At 40.0% G+C, this 19,049-nt stretch overlaps 3 protein-coding genes across 4 annotated transcripts; all 3 read left to right on the top strand.

Moving 5' to 3' along the window:
* Positions 1 to 671: 671 nt before the first annotated feature.
* LOC307024351 (uncharacterized protein) lies at positions 672 to 5,189 on the top strand (the record flags this gene model as incomplete). The annotated part of the gene is made up of 9 exons (XM_079658416.1): positions 672 to 749; positions 2,184 to 2,346; positions 2,479 to 2,671; positions 2,997 to 3,071; positions 3,271 to 3,351; positions 3,940 to 4,014; positions 4,214 to 4,294; positions 4,883 to 4,957; positions 5,157 to 5,189. Exons 2-9 carry the CDS (start codon positions 2,312 to 2,314, stop codon positions 5,187 to 5,189), a joined length of 648 nt encoding a protein of 215 aa, XP_079514542.1. The 5' UTR covers positions 672 to 749; positions 2,184 to 2,311.
* Positions 5,190 to 5,213: 24 nt separating this feature from the next.
* Positions 5,214 to 7,138, top strand: LOC307024352 (uncharacterized protein; the record flags this gene model as incomplete). The annotated part of the gene is made up of 5 exons (XM_079658417.1): positions 5,214 to 5,237; positions 5,826 to 5,900; positions 6,100 to 6,180; positions 6,769 to 6,843; positions 7,043 to 7,138. The coding sequence occupies exons 2-5, from the start codon at positions 5,841 to 5,843 to the stop codon at positions 7,136 to 7,138; spliced, it is 312 nt and encodes a 103-aa protein (XP_079514543.1). The 5' UTR covers positions 5,214 to 5,237; positions 5,826 to 5,840.
* Positions 7,139 to 9,345: 2,207 nt separating this feature from the next.
* On the top strand, positions 9,346 to 12,319 carry LOC307025512 (uncharacterized protein). Of its 2 annotated transcripts, none has more exons than XM_079660239.1 (4): positions 9,346 to 10,409; positions 10,712 to 10,864; positions 10,958 to 11,005; positions 11,535 to 12,319. In XM_079660239.1, exons 1-4 carry the CDS (start codon positions 9,542 to 9,544, stop codon positions 11,771 to 11,773), a joined length of 1,308 nt encoding a protein of 435 aa, XP_079516365.1. In that variant the 5' UTR covers positions 9,346 to 9,541; the 3' UTR covers positions 11,774 to 12,319. The 2 variants fall into 2 exon arrangements, with proteins under 2 accessions (XP_079516365.1, XP_079516366.1); XM_079660240.1 differs by having other exon boundaries at positions 10,961 to 11,005.
* The last annotated feature ends 6,730 nt before the right edge of the window (positions 12,320 to 19,049 follow it).

The following is a 19,049-nucleotide window of genomic DNA, read 5'->3' on the forward strand; positions in this document are numbered from 1 at the left end:
AATCTTTGTTTGAGTCCACTTCAGGATTCTGCCTGATTTTTTACAGTGCTGTACAACCTTCAGAAAGGGTGGATCCCAAAAGGGATGGTCTGGTCAGGTACCCCCAGAATGCAATAAAGACAAGGATGTGTGTGTGTGTGTGTGTGTGTGTGTGTTTGTGTGTGTTGGTCAATGTGGTATACCCTACCATTTTACCTGACTACCCACCAGCATTACGCGAACCTTGGTGGTATACATGGACTATGCCGAAGTCCACTTAAAACTTCGAGTGTATCCATGTTTTTTAGTGTCTAACTAACATAAATCCTCATTTCTGACAAATTCCTTTTGTACCCTATGCTGATATCCGCTTAAAACTTAAGAGTGTATCCATGTTTGTTAGTGTCTAACTAATTTAAATCCTCATTTTCTGAAAAGTCAGTTTGTACCACTATAACATGTTTTTTGAGTGTATCTCAGTGTATAGAACAGCGCCGCTCAGGTGGTTTTTCGAATGCAGGTCCTTACACATTATTGCAGTTCCATACACTGTGTGTAATTTCCTGTGTGGGCGGTCCTTAAAAAAACGTGGTCATGTCACGTGCATACTTGCAGCTGCGTTCACTCTGCTCATGGAAAGACAGAAGACTACAGCTGCGTTCACTCTGCTCATGGAAAGACAGAAGACTACAGCTGCGTTCACTCAGCTCATGGAAAGACAGAAGACTACGGAGCTAGCTACAATAGCCTACTCAATTAAACACAAACAGGTAAGCTTGCATACTTGTAGATATTGCTTATTTTACATGATTAATGCTTCACACCGGACACGATGCGAATATTAGCTTCGCTCTGATCGCTCGAGTTTCACCGCGGCTGTCAGCTGTGTCGGGAGCTACTACAACTACAACAAAATTAACATATTTTACCGTGATTAAATTGTGATTGACGTTTCTAAATGATGCCGAAGTAACAACATACTGATACCGGTTAGTAAAAACCATGAATTAATGCTTGACAAGTCTGCAGACAAGACGGCAGGCGAAAAACATTTTAAAATGCGTGTTGTCTAAATGGAGATCGGCTAAGCTAACGTTGTATATGCTCCGACCGTCCACACTTACAACAACGGCCTACAGACATAAATAAACCAGCGACTGTATTCTCCATGACACAGACAGTGGTTTGTACTTGTTTAACTTTTGTCTAGTTTCTGAACAGATATGAGGAGCTGTGAGCTCTGTGTGTTAACTGCTAACAGCTGATGTAATCGCGCCGCATGTGTATATGCTAGCTAAGAGTAATGCTAAAGAAATAATGTCGGCAGCTGTTTTGTTTTTTGATTGAAGATTAATTAATGTAGAAAGCAGCCTGGTCTGGGGAAAAAACAAGGCAAGATTAGACTCCTGTCTTTTTTAGTAATGCATGAATTTCAATCAGCAGAGCTGAGGACGGAAGGTATGAACTGTAGTCCCGGTAGTTTATAAGGAGCCTCCGGTTTATTTAACCGGAGCCTTCCGGTAATCTTAGGTGATGTGAATGAAGAATGGACTGTCCCAATAATTGATTGGAACGTTTTACTTAAATGGAGGTATGAACTGTTTAGGAGCCTCCGGTTTATTTATGTGATGTAAACATTGTATTTAACTGGAGCTGAGGGCAGGACGTATGAACCCTTACTCTTTTTCACAGCTATAATAAACCATCAAAGTCAAGATGCAAAGGCGGAGACGCATCAATCCAAAGGATGATGCCACATTTTATATTGACACTGGAGGGGACAAAGCAGGACTTGACGTCCAATACATCAATGCCATCAAAGGTGAGTTGATCCGGAGTAAAGCGCTTGTTAACAGTAACTGTGCGGAGTCACTGTGGCACAGACTGGACCCATGGTGAACAGCTGTTAGACACACTTACACAATTACACAATTAAAATTAATGCTTTTATATAATTCTATTAGATGTGACTCCTTGACGTTTCTGTTATTATCACTGCTGCTTTAGTTGTTCTGACTGCTAAAATCATCTGTTATTCCTAATTTTGAAGTAGACATTCTGTGGGTTCTGGGGACTGATGAGTTTGCATCCCTGCATCCCTGCTTCTGACTGTTTAACCATGATTTAACTTAAATTATAAACATAAAATATGTGACTTTAGTGTGCTATTTTGCTCACTTATTTGTTATTTGTGTTCCTTGTAGGTCGCGGCATCTTCACCTCTATACCATTTCAAAAAGGAGACTTTTTGATAGAATATAGAGGTGAACTCATAAGCAAACAAGAATGTGAGAGGAGACTGAAACTTTATCCTGTCAGGCTCAAGGTGTTCATGTTCGATTTCCATTTTGATGGAAAACTGTGGTGGTGCGTATTATGTCAATGATAAGTCTGCGCAGAATGAATGAAGTTGGATTTATTTTCACAGCTTAGCTAGCTGTTTTCAAGGAGTATTTTAATTAACTCTTTTGCAATGAATTTTTACTTGTGTTTTCGTAGCGTCGATGCAGCAAAAGAGGATGAGTCTCTTGGAAGACTTGTAAATGACGATCACAGAAACCCGACTGCAAAGATGAGACAACTATCCGTGCAAGGGAAGCCCCATCTTTGTTTGTTCGCTGACCGAGACATAAGTCCAGGAGAGGAGATCACCTATAATTATGGTGATTCAGACTGGCCGTGGAGATGCAAGGTGGTCAACATTTTATTTTCTGTACTGAATATATTTTCTTAAGGAAATGCTCTAACCATCACACCACATACGTAAATGCTACATATTGTCCAATGCATTAGTTTTGATTATGATTATTCCGAGTCATGATTATTTCAGTATAAATATTATAAATATATATATTTTTTTACTTCTGAAATAGTGAAACATAACTAAAGGGTGTTTATTGAAATGTATATCTGAATAACTTTAATTTCATGTTACTACAAGCTATGAATGGTTTAGAATCTTTAGGTACATGGGAAAGCACCATCCAATAATAATGTTTTTTTTTTGCATCTTGCAGGGTCTTGATGAAGTGATGCCTCTGGAAACCTGTGGGGCCACACAGGCCACATCTCCAAATGAGAACATTGAAGAGGTATTTTTACATTTAACATAGATGTAATATCTCATTGATGTGTTGTGGCTTACAAAAAGGATCCAGTAAGGTTTTAAACTAAGTTTTCCTTCTTTCTGTCATCAGTAGGACCATTCTTTTATTCAATTCCAAATATTCTCTGCTAGTACATTTTTGACTTTGTTTATTGATCCTTCTCGTTGTGCTTTATCTGCTACAGATGGTGAAGAACAGTGACAGCACTGAGAGCTACACGAAGACGACAGGTCCAGTGCTTTCTCCCCTCAGCAGAGCTGAAAAGGTACATTACATTTAAGTACTACTTGATTTGATCTATTTACATACCGACATGTTTCTTTGGGCCGTGTGTGTGTATGCAGTAGTCTGTATATCATATGGTTTATAGAGACAATGGTATGTGAGGACATTATCTTCAAATGCTTTTCAAAGTCTAAGTCAGTATCTTGAGTGTATGTGTATCAATCTGAGAACAACAGGGACATGGTTTAGGAGGTCCTGGCTGTTTAAGGGGCCATGTCGTCAGGTGACGTTGATAGTGGCATTCATCTGAGTTTGACTCGTACTTGCACTGCCTGCATGTGATCTGTATGTTAGTTTTACATGTATGTTAAGTTGTTCAGTAACATGTGGTGAAAAGCGACGCACTAAGTAATGATTCATGTCATCTATGACAAGATATAATGTAAACTAAATGTAGTATATCCTGAATTCCTTAGTGAAAAGTAGGTTTAAGGATTATACTTTTCATAACCTAAGACCTGTAATCATTTGGGCTGTCGAGTGAAAGAAGAACTGCATTGGATTTCAGAAACACAACCATAAATGCTTTCATGTAATGTTTTTTTGTGTGTGTGTTTGCATCTTGCAGGGTCTTGATGAAGTGATGCCTCTGGAAACCTGTGGGGCCACACAGGCCACATCTCCAAATGAGAACATTGAAGAGGTATTTTTACATTTAACATAGATGTAATATCTCATTGATGTTTTGTGGCTTACAAAAAGGATCCAGTAAGGTTTTAAACTAAGTTTTCCTTCTTTCTGTCATCAGTAAGACCATTCTTTTATTCAATTCCAAATATTCTCTGCTAGTACATTTTTGACTTTGTTTATTGATCCTTCTCGTTGTGCTTTATCTGCTACAGATGGTGAAGAACAGTGACAGCACTGAGAGCTACACGAAGACGACAGGTCCAGTGCTTTCTCCCCTCAGCAGAGCTGAAAAGGTACATTACATTTAACTACTACTTGATTTGATCTATTTACATACCGACATGTTTCTTTGGGCCGTGTGTGTGTATGCAGTAGTCTGTATATCATATGGTTTATAGAGACAATGGTATGTGAGGATATTATCTTCAAATGCTTTTCAAAGTCTAAGTCAGTATCTTGAGTGTATGTGTATCAATCTGAGAACAACAGGGACATGGTTTAGGAGGTCCTGGCTGTTTAAGGGGCCATGTCGTCAGGTGACGTTGATAGTGGCATTCATCTGAGTTTGACTCGTACTTGCACTGCCTGCATGTGATCTGTATGTTAGTTTTACATGTATGTTAAGTTGTTCAGTAACATGTGGTGAAAAGCGACGCACTAAGTAATGATTCATGTCATCTATGACAAGATATAATGTAAACTAAATGTAGTATATCCTGAATTCCTTAGTGAAAAGTAGGTTTAAGGATTATACTTTTCATAACCTAAGACCTGTAATCATTTGGGCTGTCGAGTGAAAGAAGAACTGCATTGGATTTCAGAAACACAACCATAAATGCTTTCATGTAATGTTTTTTTGTGTGTGTGTTTGCATCTTGCAGGGTCTTGATGAAGTGATGCCTCTGGAAACCTGTGGGGCCACACAGGCCACATCTCCAAATGAGAACATTGAAGAGGTATTTTTACATTTAACATAGATGTAATATCTCATTGATGTTTTGTGGCTTACAAAAAGGATCCAGTAAGGTTTTAAACTAAGTTTTCCTTCTTTCTGTCATCAGTAGGACCATTCTTTTATTCAATTCCAAATATTCTCTGCTAGTACATTTTTGACTTTGTTTATTGATCCTTCTCGTTGTGCTTTATCTGCTACAGATGGTGAAGAACAGTGACAGCACTGAGAGCTAAACGAAGACGACAGGTCCAGTGCTTTCTCCCCTCAGCAGAGCTGAAAAGGTACATTACATTTAAGTACTACTTGATTTGATCTATTTACATACCGACATGTTTCTTTGGGCCGTGTGTGTGTATGCAGTAGTCTGTATATCATATGGTTTATAGAGACAATGGTATGTGAGGACATTATCTTCAAATGCTTTTCAAAGTCTAAGTCAGTATCTTGAGTGTATGTGTATCAATCTGAGAACAACAGGGACATGGTTTAGGAGGTCCTGGCTGTTTAAGGGGCCATGTCGTCAGGTGACGTTGATAGTGGCATTCATCTGAGTTTGACTCGTACTTGCACTACCTGCATGTGATCTGTATGTTAGTTTTACATGTATGTTAAGTTGTTCAGTAACATGTGGTGAAAAGCGACGCACTAAGTAATGATTCATGTCATCTATGACAAGATATAATGTAAACTAAATGTAGTATATCCTGAATTCCTTAGTGAAAAGTAGGTTTAAGGATTATACTTTTCATAACCTAAGACCTGTAATCATTTGGGCTGTCGAGTGAAAGAAGAACTGCATTGGATTTCAGAAACACAACCATAAATGCTTTCATGTAATGTTTTTTTGTGTGTGTGTTTGCATCTTGCAGGGTCTTGATGAAGTGATGCCTCTGGAAACCTGTGGGGCCACACAGGCCACATCTCCAAATGAGAACATTGAAGAGGTATTTTTACATTTAACATAGATGTAATATCTCATTGATGTTTTGTGGCTTACAAAAAGGATCCAGTAAGGTTTTAAACTAAGTTTTCCTTCTTTCTGTCATCAGTAAGACCATTCTTTTATTCAACTCCAAATATTCTCTGCTAGTACATTTTTGACTTTGTTTATTGATCCTTCTCGTTGTGCTTTATCTGCTACAGATGGTGAAGAACAGTGACAGCACTGAGAGCTACACGAAGACGACAGGTCCAGTGCTTTCTCCCCTCAGCAGAGCTGAAAAGGTACATTACATTTAAGTACTACTTGATTTGATCTATTTACATACCGACATGTTTCTTTGGGCCGTGTGTGTGTATGCAGTAGTCTGTATATCATATGGTTTATAGAGACAATGGTATGTGAGGACATTATCTTCAAATGCTTTTCAAAGTCTAAGTCAGTATCTTGAGTGTATGTGTATCAATCTGAGAACAACAGGGACATGGTTTAGGAGGTCCTGGCTGTTTAAGGGGCCATGTCGTCAGGTGACGTTGATAGTGGCATTCATCTGAGTTTGACTCGTACTTGCACTGCCTGCATGTGATCTGTATGTTAGTTTTACATGTATGTTAAGTTGTTCAGTAACATGTGGTGAAAAGCGACGCACTAAGTAATGATTCATGTCATCTATGACAAGATATAATGTAAACTAAATGTAGTATATCCTGAATTCCTTAGTGAAAAGTAGGTTTAAGGATTATACTTTTCATAACCTAAGACCTGTAATCATTTGGGCTGTCGAGTGAAAGAAGAACTGCATTGGATTTCAGAAACACAACCATAAATGCTTTCATGTAATGTTTTTTTGTGTGTGTGTTTGCATCTTGCAGGGTCTTGATGAAGTGATGCCTCTGGAAACCTGTGGGGCCACACAGGCCACATCTCCAAATGAGAACATTGAAGAGGTATTTTTACATTTAACATAGATGTAATATCTCATTGATGTTTTGTGGCTTACAAAAAGGATCCAGTAAGGTTTTAAACTAAGTTTTCCTTCTTTCTGTCATCAGTAGGACCATTCTTTTATTCAATTCCAAATATTCTCTGCTAGTACATTTTTGACTTTGTTTATTGATCCTTCTCGTTGTGCTTTATCTGCTACAGATGGTGAAGAACAGTGACAGCACTGAGAGCTACACGAAGACGACAGGTCCAGTGCTTTCTCCCCTCAGCAGAGCTGAAAAGGTACATTACATTTAAGTACTACTTGATTTGATCTATTTACATACCGACATGTTTCTTTGGGCCGTGTGTGTGTATGCAGTAGTCTGTATATCATATGGTTTATAGAGACAATGGTATGTGAGGACATTATCTTCAAATGCTTTTCAAAGTCTAAGTCAGTATCTTGAGTGTATGTGTATCAATCTGAGAACAACAGGGACATGGTTTAGGAGGTCCTGGCTGTTTAAGGGGCCATGTCGTCAGGTGACGTTGATAGTGGCATTCATCTGAGTTTGACTCGTACTTGCACTGCCTGCATGTGATCTGTATGTTAGTTTTACATGTATGTTAAGTTGTTCAGTAACATGTGGTGAAAAGCGACGCACTAAGTAATGATTCATGTCATCTATGACAAGATATAATGTAAACTAAATGTAGTATATCCTGAATTCCTTAGTGAAAAGTAGGTTTAAGGATTATACTTTTCATAACCTAAGACCTGTAATCATTTGGGCTGTCGAGTGAAAGAAGAACTGCATTGGATTTCAGAAACACAACTTAGATGCTTTCATGTAATGTCTTGAGACTTGTAAAAGCAAATGTAATTAAACATTGATCTTTGCTATTAAAGGATTTGCTAGTAGATATCAACATGTCAATGTGAAATTGTTGCTGCTCAAAAACAAAATTGTTACATTTTGCCAACAACATTGCTTGAGGATCGCAACTGTATCCTCATTGGACAGCTGTGCTTCCTGTGTGGGACCTGTGTCCTCCTTCAAGTGGCTTGGATATGAATGCAGAGGTGAGATAGTCATGTATGAATTTGCAGTAGTTTGGTATACTTTTTAGAATGATATATCATATATATATATATATATATATATCAACTGTATTAGTGTAATGATGCGTAAAAAGAGGTCATTATTGAATTATAATAGTTGTAGACTCCAGTATATTGTTTAGATTACTTACAAATGTTTTATTTTTCTTCCTTATCTTTTATGGTTTAATGCTGAAGATCTTTTTGACCCCACTTTTGTATTTCATTGTGCAAACAAAACTGTTTCAATAGACCCGTACTATGTACAATAATGTACAAAAAATATGTTGCAGAGTGTTCACAAGTCTGGCATAAATCCTGCTTCAGAAAAATTCAAGATGATAGCCTCCATTATCTACCTAAGGTGAGTATGAGCTTAAGGTGTTGTTGAACTTTTAGCTGTCTATAACTATACGTCAAAACCAAATGTCATTTTTTTTTTTCATTTCCAACAGCCTTCTGAAAACAGTTTCAGAGATGAACTGCAGTCAAGCCAATCAGATTCAGAAAAGGATCAAATATCAGATGAGTGCATGTCTGATGAGGAATACATACCTGACTCACAAGGGGATAGTGATGATTATTCAGATGCAATGCCTAGTCAGTCAAAAGCTGGACAGATTCAATTTGAAACACTAACTGATGTCGTAAAAAATTATCCATCGGACACAAGCCTCCCAGTATTGGCCAGTACATCAAAGGATTGGCCCCCTCTTGATATGGCTATCGATGCTACAACATCTGGTCCACCGATTTCCAACAAAGACTCGTACAAGAAAAAGCCAAAGGCTAAAACTGAGCTTCCCAAACATCTGACATTGAGCACTAAAAATTACTGTTTTATTTGTGGAAAACCACAAAGCAAAATTTCCCGCCATTTGAGAATTCACAAAACACATGGTGAAATTATACATGCATTTTCCCTTCCCGAACACTCAGAAGAGCGAAAGATATTAATAGAAAGAATGAGGAATAAAGGAAATTTTAAAAACAACACTGAAGTTTTAAAGAGTGGAACAGGGACACTAAAAGTAAAGAGAAGACCAAAGGCTGAAGCACCGGCAGGAAAATTCATCCACTGCATGCACTGTCAAGGATTGTACATCCGCAAGGACCTTTGGAGACATGTCCGCAGATGCCCCTGTAAGCCAAAAAACGAAGAAGAAGAAGAAGAAGAAAAACCTGGAAGAACCAAAGTACTGGGTTGGGCCTCAGCTCAAGAGTCAGTATTTTGTCAGCAGATCTCAAGTGGAGTGTGGAAGCTACTCAATGCGATGAGACAGGATGAGGTTGCCTCAGTTGTCCGAAATGACCATTCTATTATTCAGTTTGCCCAGTCCCTCTACAACAAACACGGTCAAGACACTACTAAGTATGAATACATACGTCAGAAGCTACGTGAAGTTGGACGTTTGTTGCTTTGTCTGCGAACAGAATTCTCGGTTTATAACCTTGAGGAGGCTGTTAAACCTGCTAACTTCCAAAGAGTGGTGCAAGCAGTGAAGAAAGTGTCAGGATTTGATGATGAACACCACACATATTCAACACCAAGCCTGGCATTGAAACTTGGACATACGCTACTCAAAATAAGTGACATTGTTCATTGTCGGGCCCTTATGGCAGAAGATGATGAACTGATCAAATCGACTAAAATGTTCCAGAAACTCTACACCTCCAAGTGGTCTGAGTTTGTGTCTCACAGTGCTCTGAACACTCTGAGCGCTGCAAAATACAACAAACCATCAACATTACCCTTCACCGAAGATGTTCAGATCCTTCATCGGCACCTTGACAAATCTGCAGAAAGTGCCATTTGCAACTTAAAAGAGGAGGCGACGCCTCAGAACTATGCTGAACTTGCAAAAGTTGCACTTGCAGAAATCATAGTGTTTAATCGAAGACGTACTGGGGAGGTTTCAAAAATGCGACTCAAAAATTTTAATGAAAGAGACAACGCAGAACTGAATCAAGATGTTGCCAAGGGGTTGTCAAAGACTGAACAAAGGCTCTGCAACTATTTCAGCCGAGTTGAAATCCCGGGAAAGAGGGGCAGAAAGGTTGCAGTTCTGCTCTCACCAAGCATGTTGGATGCCCTGTCCCTTCTTGTGAGTAAAAGAACTGAATGTGGTGTTTATTCAACCAATGTGTTCCTGTTTGCAAGACCCAAATGTATGAGCTACTACCGAGGACAGGACTGCTTGCGTCTTCATGCAAGCAAGTGTGGTGCAAAGCACCCTGAACACCTCAGGTCGACACACCTTAGAAAACATGTCGCAACACTCTCCCAGGTGCTTAATTTAAAGAACAATGAACTGGACCAGGTAGCTGATTTCCTTGGTCATGATATCCGGGTACACCGGGATTTCTACAGATTACCAGTTCCAACCACACAACTGGCCAAGATTTCCAAACTGCTGTTAACTATGGAGAAAGGACAGCTTTCCAGCATTCAGGGGAAATCACTGGACGAGATTGATATTGAAGGTTTGTACAGAATTTTTTTTTTTAAACAAAAATATACTTGCACTCATCCTTACCAGCCTGGAATGGTCTAGGAAAACGTTGAGTTCACAAACAACATTAACCAATCAAATGAAATGCATTGTGAGTGAGGTTGACTTTGACTTTTGATTCTTAAAGTGCGCACTTACATCTAATAAGCTTCTTGAGTTTGCATTGTTTAAACTATTACAGAATTGTATATATCTAAAGCTAAAATAATTCAGGTATGTTTTATTTATGTGTGTCTAGATATTAATGCACGTTTTGCATGTACTTTTTCCTAGATGAAATTTCATTCAGTGATGCTGAAGACGAAAACAGTGACTCTGATGATGATGATGATGATGATGAGGCACCAGCAACAGAGTGTGGAACTAGCCAACCTGTGACTGCTGCATCCACAACTGTTATCACAGAGCAAGACATTGACCATTTGGGTAGGTTGCCTCACTTACCTGGCTTATAGTTGTGTCTGACAGAATAGAGAATACTAATTATATATTTAACAACAAAAACATTTGTGTGTTAAGCAGAAACTGTGTCATCCACAGTGAGTGAGACTGCTCCTCCCTATGAAGGTAAGGCCAGTTTGGTTGTTGAACTCGGAGAAGGCATTGAAATAAGCTTATAAATAAGATACAAAACAGTGTTAAGACCTAGCCGAGACAGTTTTGATTTTCAAAAATTGATTGATTAGTTTCCTTTTTGGGAGTGGTCAATTATTACTAGAATGCATTCCAGCCTAGGACTTTTTAAATGTCTAACCCATCTTTCTACCCCTGCTGTCCAAAAATATATTTGCCCCCCAATTAATTAAAAAACGAGTAGCACTTCTGTTTGGAACAGTAACCTTTTTTCTGATATAAAAAATACAGCACATGTCCAAGACCTTTTTATAAAGATTTCTCAATAGTCACTTTACTTATTGGATTGCTGTCCTAAAGTTAAGGTTAGGAGGCAGGCAGGAAGAGGATGGCATGTATGTGCTACTCGTATCCAATTTTCAGATAAAAAGCAGATTACAGTTATTTCCAACTAAAATATGACTGCCTAGTACATTTCACATTTTGATTCTACAGATTTTTTTTTTACTTGTATATCTTTCAGGAAAGGATCATGAAAATGCCAGAAGAACAATAAAAAAACTGTGGGCCAAGGATGAGGTTGCCGCAGTAATGCGGCATTTTAAGCGTCATATTGCCAAAGGAAATCTGGCAACCAAATCCGAGTGCCAGCACTGCAAGCTGGTTGAAGGCAAAGTGCTTGATGGACGAACAGTACAAAATGTTAGAGACTTTGTTCGCAATCGCGGAATTGCTCAAAAGAGGCAGTCACAGTCACTGTGAAACCATCAGTTTTGTTTTTGTATTATGTTGTGGTTATCCTGATAACTTAACATTTTATACTGCACCTATGTTCAACAGACGGGTTGAGATTATGCTGTTAACGTTAGCTGTTTGCATCAGCTGTATAGTGCATCCATAGCCTTTAGTGTTATTAATGTTTTTTAAATAAAAATAGATTCATGGGTTCGGTTTGCTCAACTTGTTTACTGAAGCCAGCATGTTTTGTTTAGCACGTTATATAACGTGAATGGTCAGTTGAGCATTAAGAATATTGTGCAGTATCACTCAGATATAGCACAATGCATTGTTCCAGATGAATTCTACCTGTTCATTATAATTGGGTAATGTTTCCTAGTGTTGTCATGGAGATAATGTAGAAAAGTCGTTACACTTCAGTTAACCTCCCAAACATGTATCAATCCCCTGTGGTATTTATGTCTTTCTATACTCATTTGTGTTCTAATACTTTTGTTTTAAAACCATCTTCAAAGACGCCCAGTTACCCTAGATTTAGTTGTGTTTTTTTATGAACCTTAAATGTATCATTCTGCCTCAGGGTACCTCTTAAGTTTAACCAAACGTTTTTGACATATGAAGAATAAAACAAGTGAAAAATAAACTGTTGACCTGTTTATACTTAACCCTCTATGGTATGCACTATGATGCCATTTGGGGAAAAACAATTTGGAGTGTTTTTTTGTCATAGAATAGACCAAATAAACATAATCTAAAGAATTTTTCAATAAATAATTATTTGGGGTTACTTTTTGGGGTGCGTTGCTTTGAGGCAACACTGTACCGTAATGGTAAAAGAGTTATTGTTTCAAATTTGAACAACATTTATTTAAAAACACATGGGAAATACTAAATAATCTCAACAGGTGAAATTGCATGCCAATTAAAATATAAAAATTGTTATTTTTAATAATTCAACAAGATTACATGTCTGAATGTTGCCTGCATTTGTACCATTGTGAAACAACCTTTAGGAATAAATACGCGAAGAGTCTGGGCGTCTTTCATCAAACTTTATTTTGCCATTTAACACAATAAGCTCACTGCTTGTGGAAGTTCATGAAGCAGTTCTTGTCTGCAGTGAAGCACAGGTACGTGCTCACACTTTGGACACTGCACTTTCACTATACCCTTACAGCCAAGGTATTTGCACCGGCCCTTTTTCTCCACCCACACAGGCCAATGGTCAGTGTGATCTTGACACACAGGTGTTGATGGCACTGATGAGGCAGAACCTCTGCGCTTCTTCTCAGCCAGGTCTCTGTCAACATTATGAGATGGTCTCCCCCTCTTCTTCAAAACTTTCCTCTCGTTGCAAAGGCAACTTGCAACTTCAGCTTTGAATTTAAGCAGGCTGTACACTTCTTTCTTGGGGATGCCAAAGTCCTTGCAGTCCCTGTGGTACAAGAGCCACGCATTCACTAGAGTGAAATCCATCATCTTGTAATGCCACTTCCTTGACCTGATCTTTGTTCTGTAGAGAGCAATCAGCGAGTCTAAAAGATCCACTCCTCCCATACTCTTATTGTATGCATGCACGACACTCGGGTAGGTAACCTGCACTGTTTCTTTCTTTTTCTTATCCCATCTTTGCACAGAGATCGTTGGGTTGGCTGAGGCAAAGGTTGAGAGGAGATGGACAGCGCGATTGTCATGCCATTTCACTGCCCTGAGTTGGACTCCGTCATAGCTTGTGGCTTTCTCTTCAAAGGTTCCCCTGCCTTTCTTCTTCATTACTTTATCATTAGAGAAGCTGCACCCTGCCAGACGATAGTGCCTTACTGTTCCAACACAGTGGATTTTTGTCTTTTGGAGAATGGTCTGGAGATCCACACTGGTAAAGCAGTTATCAAAGAACAGCTTGTGGGATTGGTTGCCTGGGATGATGCTCGCAAGTTGCAGAACAATGTGGCCGCTAGCCCCAATATCTGGCATGCCATCCATTGGAAAGATTGGGCCTGTGTGCACTTGGAAGTTGTAGGCGATCCCGTTGCTGTCTGACAATACATATATTTTGTCTGTCGATCTGTATGTCTCTGTCTGTGTAGTTGTTTGTCTGTCTGTAAGCTGTCTCTCTGTCTGTGTAGCTGTCTGTAAGCTCTGTCTCTGTCTGTCTGTAAGCTGTCTGTCGATCTGTATGTCTCTCTGTCTGTGTAGCTGTTTGTCTGTCTGTAAGCTGTCTCTCTGTCTGTGTAGCTGTCTGTAAGCTGTCTCTCTGTCTGTCGATCTGCATGTCTCTCTGTCTGTGTAGCTGTTTGTCTGTAAGCTGTCTCTCTGTCTGTGTAGCTGTCTGTAAGCTGTCTCTCTGTCTGTCGATCTGTATGTCTCTCTGTCTGTGTAGCTGTCTGTAAGCTGTCTCTCTGTCTGTCGATCTGTATGTCTCTCTGTATGTGTAGCTGTTTGTCTGTCTGTAAGCTGTCTTTCTGTCTGCCGATCTGTATGTGTAGCCGTTTGTCTGTCTGTCAATCTGTATGTGTAGCTGTTTGTCTGTGAGTTTCAGGCACTGCACTTTCCCTCCTCACCTCATACCTCAAAGACCGCACCTACAGGGTTACTTGGAGAGGGTCAGAGTCTGACCCTTGTCAATTAACTACAGGGGTCCCTCAGGGCTCTGTTCTTTGTCCCCTCCTCTTCTTCTTGTACACAAACTCGCTCGGGTCTGTCATTAGCCCGCATGGTTTTTCATACCACTGCTACGCTGACGACACCCAACTAATTCTGTCCTTTCCCCGCTCAGAGACCCAGGTCGTCGCACGCATCTCTGCTTGCCTAGCTAACATCCCTCAGTGGATGTCTGCTCATCACCTCAAGCTCAACCTTGACAAGACTGAACTGCTTTTCCTTCCGGGAAAAGATTGTCCCACTCTTGACCTAACAATCAACATCGGCACCTCTGTTGTTTCCACGACTCAGACTGCAAGGAATCTGGGTGTGGTCCTAGATAACAAACTGTCCTTCACTGCAAACATCGCTGCTACAACCCGCTGCTGCAGATACATGCTTTACAACATCAGGAGGATACGTCCCCAGCTGACCCAGACATCAGCGCAGGTTCTGGTCCAGGCTCTCTTCATCTCACGCCTAGACTACTGCAACCCCCTCCTGGCTGGTCTACCTGCATGTGCCATCTGACCTCTGCAGCTCATCCAGAATGCAGCGGCTCGTCTGGTCTTCAACCTTCCTAAATTCTCCCACACGACGCCGCTCCTCCGCTCCCTTCACTGGCTTCCAGTAACTGCTAGAATCCACTTCAAGACACTGGTACTTGCGTACCATGCTGCGAATGGATCTGGCCCTTCCTACATCCAGGACATGGTTAAACCGTACACCCCAGCACGGGCACTCCGCTCTGCATCGGCCAAACAGCTCGCTGCACCCGCACTGCGAGGGGGACCCAAGTTCCCAACATCAAAAACACGTGGGTTTGCTATCCTGGCTCCAAAATGGTGGAATGAGCTCCCCATTGACATCAGGACAGCAGAAAGCTTACACATCTTCTTCAGACTGAAAACTCATCTCTTTAGACTCCACTTCGAGAGATTGAATTACTAGCAAAGCACTTATATACTAACAAAGGACTGGCTTATCTAAAGACAGTTGAGTAGCACTTGAAATGTTTGGCTCTATGAAACCTGATGTACTTATATGATTCTGTTTTCTTCAAGGTCGTATCTTCCTGGTCGAATGCACTTATTGTAAGTCGCTTTGGATAAAAGCGCCAGCTAAATGCAATGTAATGTAATCTGTCTCTCTGTCTGTAGCTGTTTGTCTGTCTGTAAATTGTCTGTCTGTCGATCTGTATGTCTCTGCCTGTGTAGCTGTTTGACTTTAATGTGTTTAAACAAATGTATTGGTTTGAGAAGAGTTAATAATACTTTATTTTACAATTAAAATGACTGCTCCCATAATGCTGTGTCCTGTCAGGTTGTGTATGTATGTAAATTTGGAGGGTTGTGGGAGTGGCTTTATCGTCCCTTTAAAGACCCATAATGTTTTTTTGGTCCTTATAACTCACACTTTTGTCAAAAGACAAATGTCTGTGCATACCACAATATAATGTTTTTTTGGTCCTTATAACTCACACTTTTGTCAAAAGACAAATGTCTGTGCATACCACAATATAAGTAGGTGGTGTGTTTAACATTTCTAAAGGGTGTATCAGCTATCTAAAGTGAGCTGATTTTTTTTCAGATTTTTTAGAGTACTTTGACCCAACTCCCATAGCTGTAGGACCTCAGGAAAGGGTAGCCCATCTAAACCACCACCGGGCCGGTTTGGGGGAAAAGTCAGGCTATTACATAAAAACCCGTGTGTGTGTGTGTGTACAAAAGAGAGATTTGTAAAGAGACAGAGATGAAGATGGTGTAAAAATGGGGAGAAGACAGGAATAAATGTAGGGAATATAGCTCTGAGGAGGGAGAAGAGAAGAAATTGAAAAACGCTCTTAAAAGTGCTGTTTGATCTTGCTTCTGTTTGCTATCTGTTGAAAGGAAAAAATACAGTGAACACTTTAGAATGCATGACAATTTACAATCTCACATATCATCAACAAGCTTTAACATTGGGTGTAATTTACGAGTTAAAGCACTAATCAATCAGGGGCGGACTGGAACAAGGACAGCTCTGAACGTTTTGTCCTAAATAGGACCACAACAATCAGCGTGCAGTAACAGTCTGTAGATGGTTGTCATGACATTTCTTCACAATACTATTAGTTGCCACTGTATGCAAGTATGACAGCCACAATAGGCATTTTTCCAAGCTTTGTATATACAGTGCCAAAAGTATTTAACTCAACATTTTCTTACATTAACTTTGTTTCCAACACAGCATTTACATTGTTAGCAGTTATGTTTTGGTGTACTTCTAAAGGTAATTATTCTAAAGGTTCTTATTATACATCCATGGTCTGTAGTTCGTTTATAGCATAACGTTAGCATTTTGCTTCTGGCCATTATATTTATTATTCGAAAATTATAAAAGTGGGGTAGATATGTGGAGATTATCCGGCTGAACAAAAGGTGCATTTATCAAGCAGGTTCGTTTTCCACAGATCTTATTTCGAGCTATTTTCCAAAATCCTATGGAGAAATCCCATTGACTCTGAGACGAGGGAACCAATAGTTGTAAAATGCTAACTCACTTCCGGTTTGTAGGACTCAAAAACTCAAAACCGTGACATATTCACGTCTCCCAGCATGGTAAAACGTCACATGTTCACGTCTTGCCGTGATACCGGGTTGGAGAAAAGCATTATCAATGATTGACTCTGGGGCTGACCAAACTTGACTTTACAACCTGACAGTGTGAGTGTGAATGTATGTCTGCATGTGATCAGTGCAGCTGCCTGATTCTAAAACAATGACTAACCAAGCATGTTTTTAGACTAACACATTATTTTGGAGCTCCATGGGAAACACAGGTTTCCTACAATTCCACACATTTGGAAAAACGCACATGTGACCCGTTTCTAATTCCCACAGGAGTTGGCGGTTTGCAAATGTAAAACTCAAACTAAAATCTGAAGATTCTGTTTCTTTTAGGACTGAAGGACGGAGAGAAACACTCATTTTCACTGGAGTGTTTACTGGGAAAATTAATGGATGTACTTTTGTGAATGATGTTTGGTATTTTCTTATAACCACTGGTTACCTGAAGGTTTTCTTCCCATACAGGATTTTGTTACACATGTGTACATGTGTAAAAAGGGGGAGTGTGGGATTTTTTTTATTTAGGGATTGGAAGAAACCTGCCGCCCCAACTCGGAGGTTCAATCTGACCATTGATTGACAGTTTTAGAATTAACCTGCTCCATATCTGGGGATAAGATACTGTTTGATGAATGTTGACATGTTTCTAATATTGATTGAGTTATAACAGGTAACACAGATGCAGAATCAGTGGCCAAGGGGCTACTATGAGAGGTGTAATTCCAGAATGAGAATACCAGAGAAGGTGAACTGTGATAATGAAACAATTTTTTTATATTTCAACAGGTATTAAAGTAACTGAGGTTTGAAATGTAGAAAGAACATATTACAGTTCAGCTAAAACATAGTAATGTAATGAGATAGAATTTAATTTAGACAACATCTTGTAACTAGCCTGTTAAAGAAGTAAAAGCCATAGACTGTTTAGATCATTATGGGGATGTACATTTAATTTAAATTCATAATAGAAAGACATTTGATGACAGTATGTTGGATTTCTGTATTCATTTTTCAGCTTGATAATATCAAAGCACTGACAGGTAGAAGCAGTATCAACAGGAAATTATTCACTTTGTCAGTATCATGATTTTAGTTGTTTTTAATCCATAACATGAGTGTGTTCCATTGCCAGAGACATTAGCAGTTCATATTATATTTAGATTTTAAACAGGATCTCAAGGATTTCATTTAAAAATAACACAGATGCTTGTCAGACATTCGGAGCTATTGAAATATGTTATTTAGTTCACCTGAAGATGTTGGGGTTTATTTTGTTGACACAGGCCAAGTATTAAGATTCTGAAGCTGCACTGGCAGATAGGAGGTCTGCATCTAATTTAGAAAAAACCTGTTCACAGACAGCTGTTGTTTTAAGACACCCCACCAACAGGCTCCAAAAGGGCCTACCAGTGGTGGGTCAAACACCTGAGGGCCCAGAAGCCCTGAGCGTAGACTTGAGGGGTGGGTATCAGATTTCTCCACACAGGTTGCTGACGCCAAAGGGGGACTCGAGGATCAGGAGGCCGACACAGCGGAGTTTGTCTGGCTGAAGGTCATCAGGTCTAGGTGGCTCAACCCAAGGTTCTCCGGCCTCTACAGAGTGACCCAGAGGACATCTCATGCCGTCCGCCTAGGAGAAAAGGAGAAAAGGGGGACATCGGGTACTACTGGAGCCAGTGCGCGGCGAGGAAATCACCTGGAAGGACCCAGAAACATCAGGACGGACCTGGCTATCGTCAACAAGGACATCCCTACAGCAGACGACTCGGAAGCTGTCATCAGCGGACTGGAGGACTTCTCGAGGCAGCAGAGGGGTCTACTTCTCTCTGATCAGATTAATCAGTTCCACCTTTGAAGGAAAGGCCGCACCTGCCCCTCCCTATCAGCTGCCCTTGTTGGCGTATTCCTTTGAGGGAGAGGGGGGCCCTGAGGATTCAACAACACGCAAGGATGCTGCTTTCTGGCACTAAGGCAACCACTCTGATAGTTCCTTCACTGACATGAAAAGTTGTGTTCTGTTCCCAAAGGTTTAAGGTTGGGGGACAGACACA

Source organism: Notothenia rossii, assembly GCF_949606895.1.
Source record: "Notothenia rossii genome assembly, chromosome: 11".
NCBI classification, from domain to species: Eukaryota; Metazoa; Chordata; class Actinopteri; order Perciformes; family Nototheniidae; genus Notothenia; species Notothenia rossii.

Excerpts from the sequence above, each read along its gene's own strand:
- LOC307025512 (XM_079660239.1), top strand. The coding sequence starts at position 9,542 with ATGGCAGAAGATGATGAACTGATCAAATCGACTAAAATGTTCCAGAAA. Across the intron at positions 10,410-10,711 it reads GGACGAGATTGATATTGAAG|ATGAAATTTCATTCAGTGAT; the intron begins GTTTGTACAGAA and ends ACTTTTTCCTAG. Across the intron at positions 11,006-11,534 it reads GACTGCTCCTCCCTATGAAG|GAAAGGATCATGAAAATGCC; the intron begins GTAAGGCCAGTT and ends TATATCTTTCAG.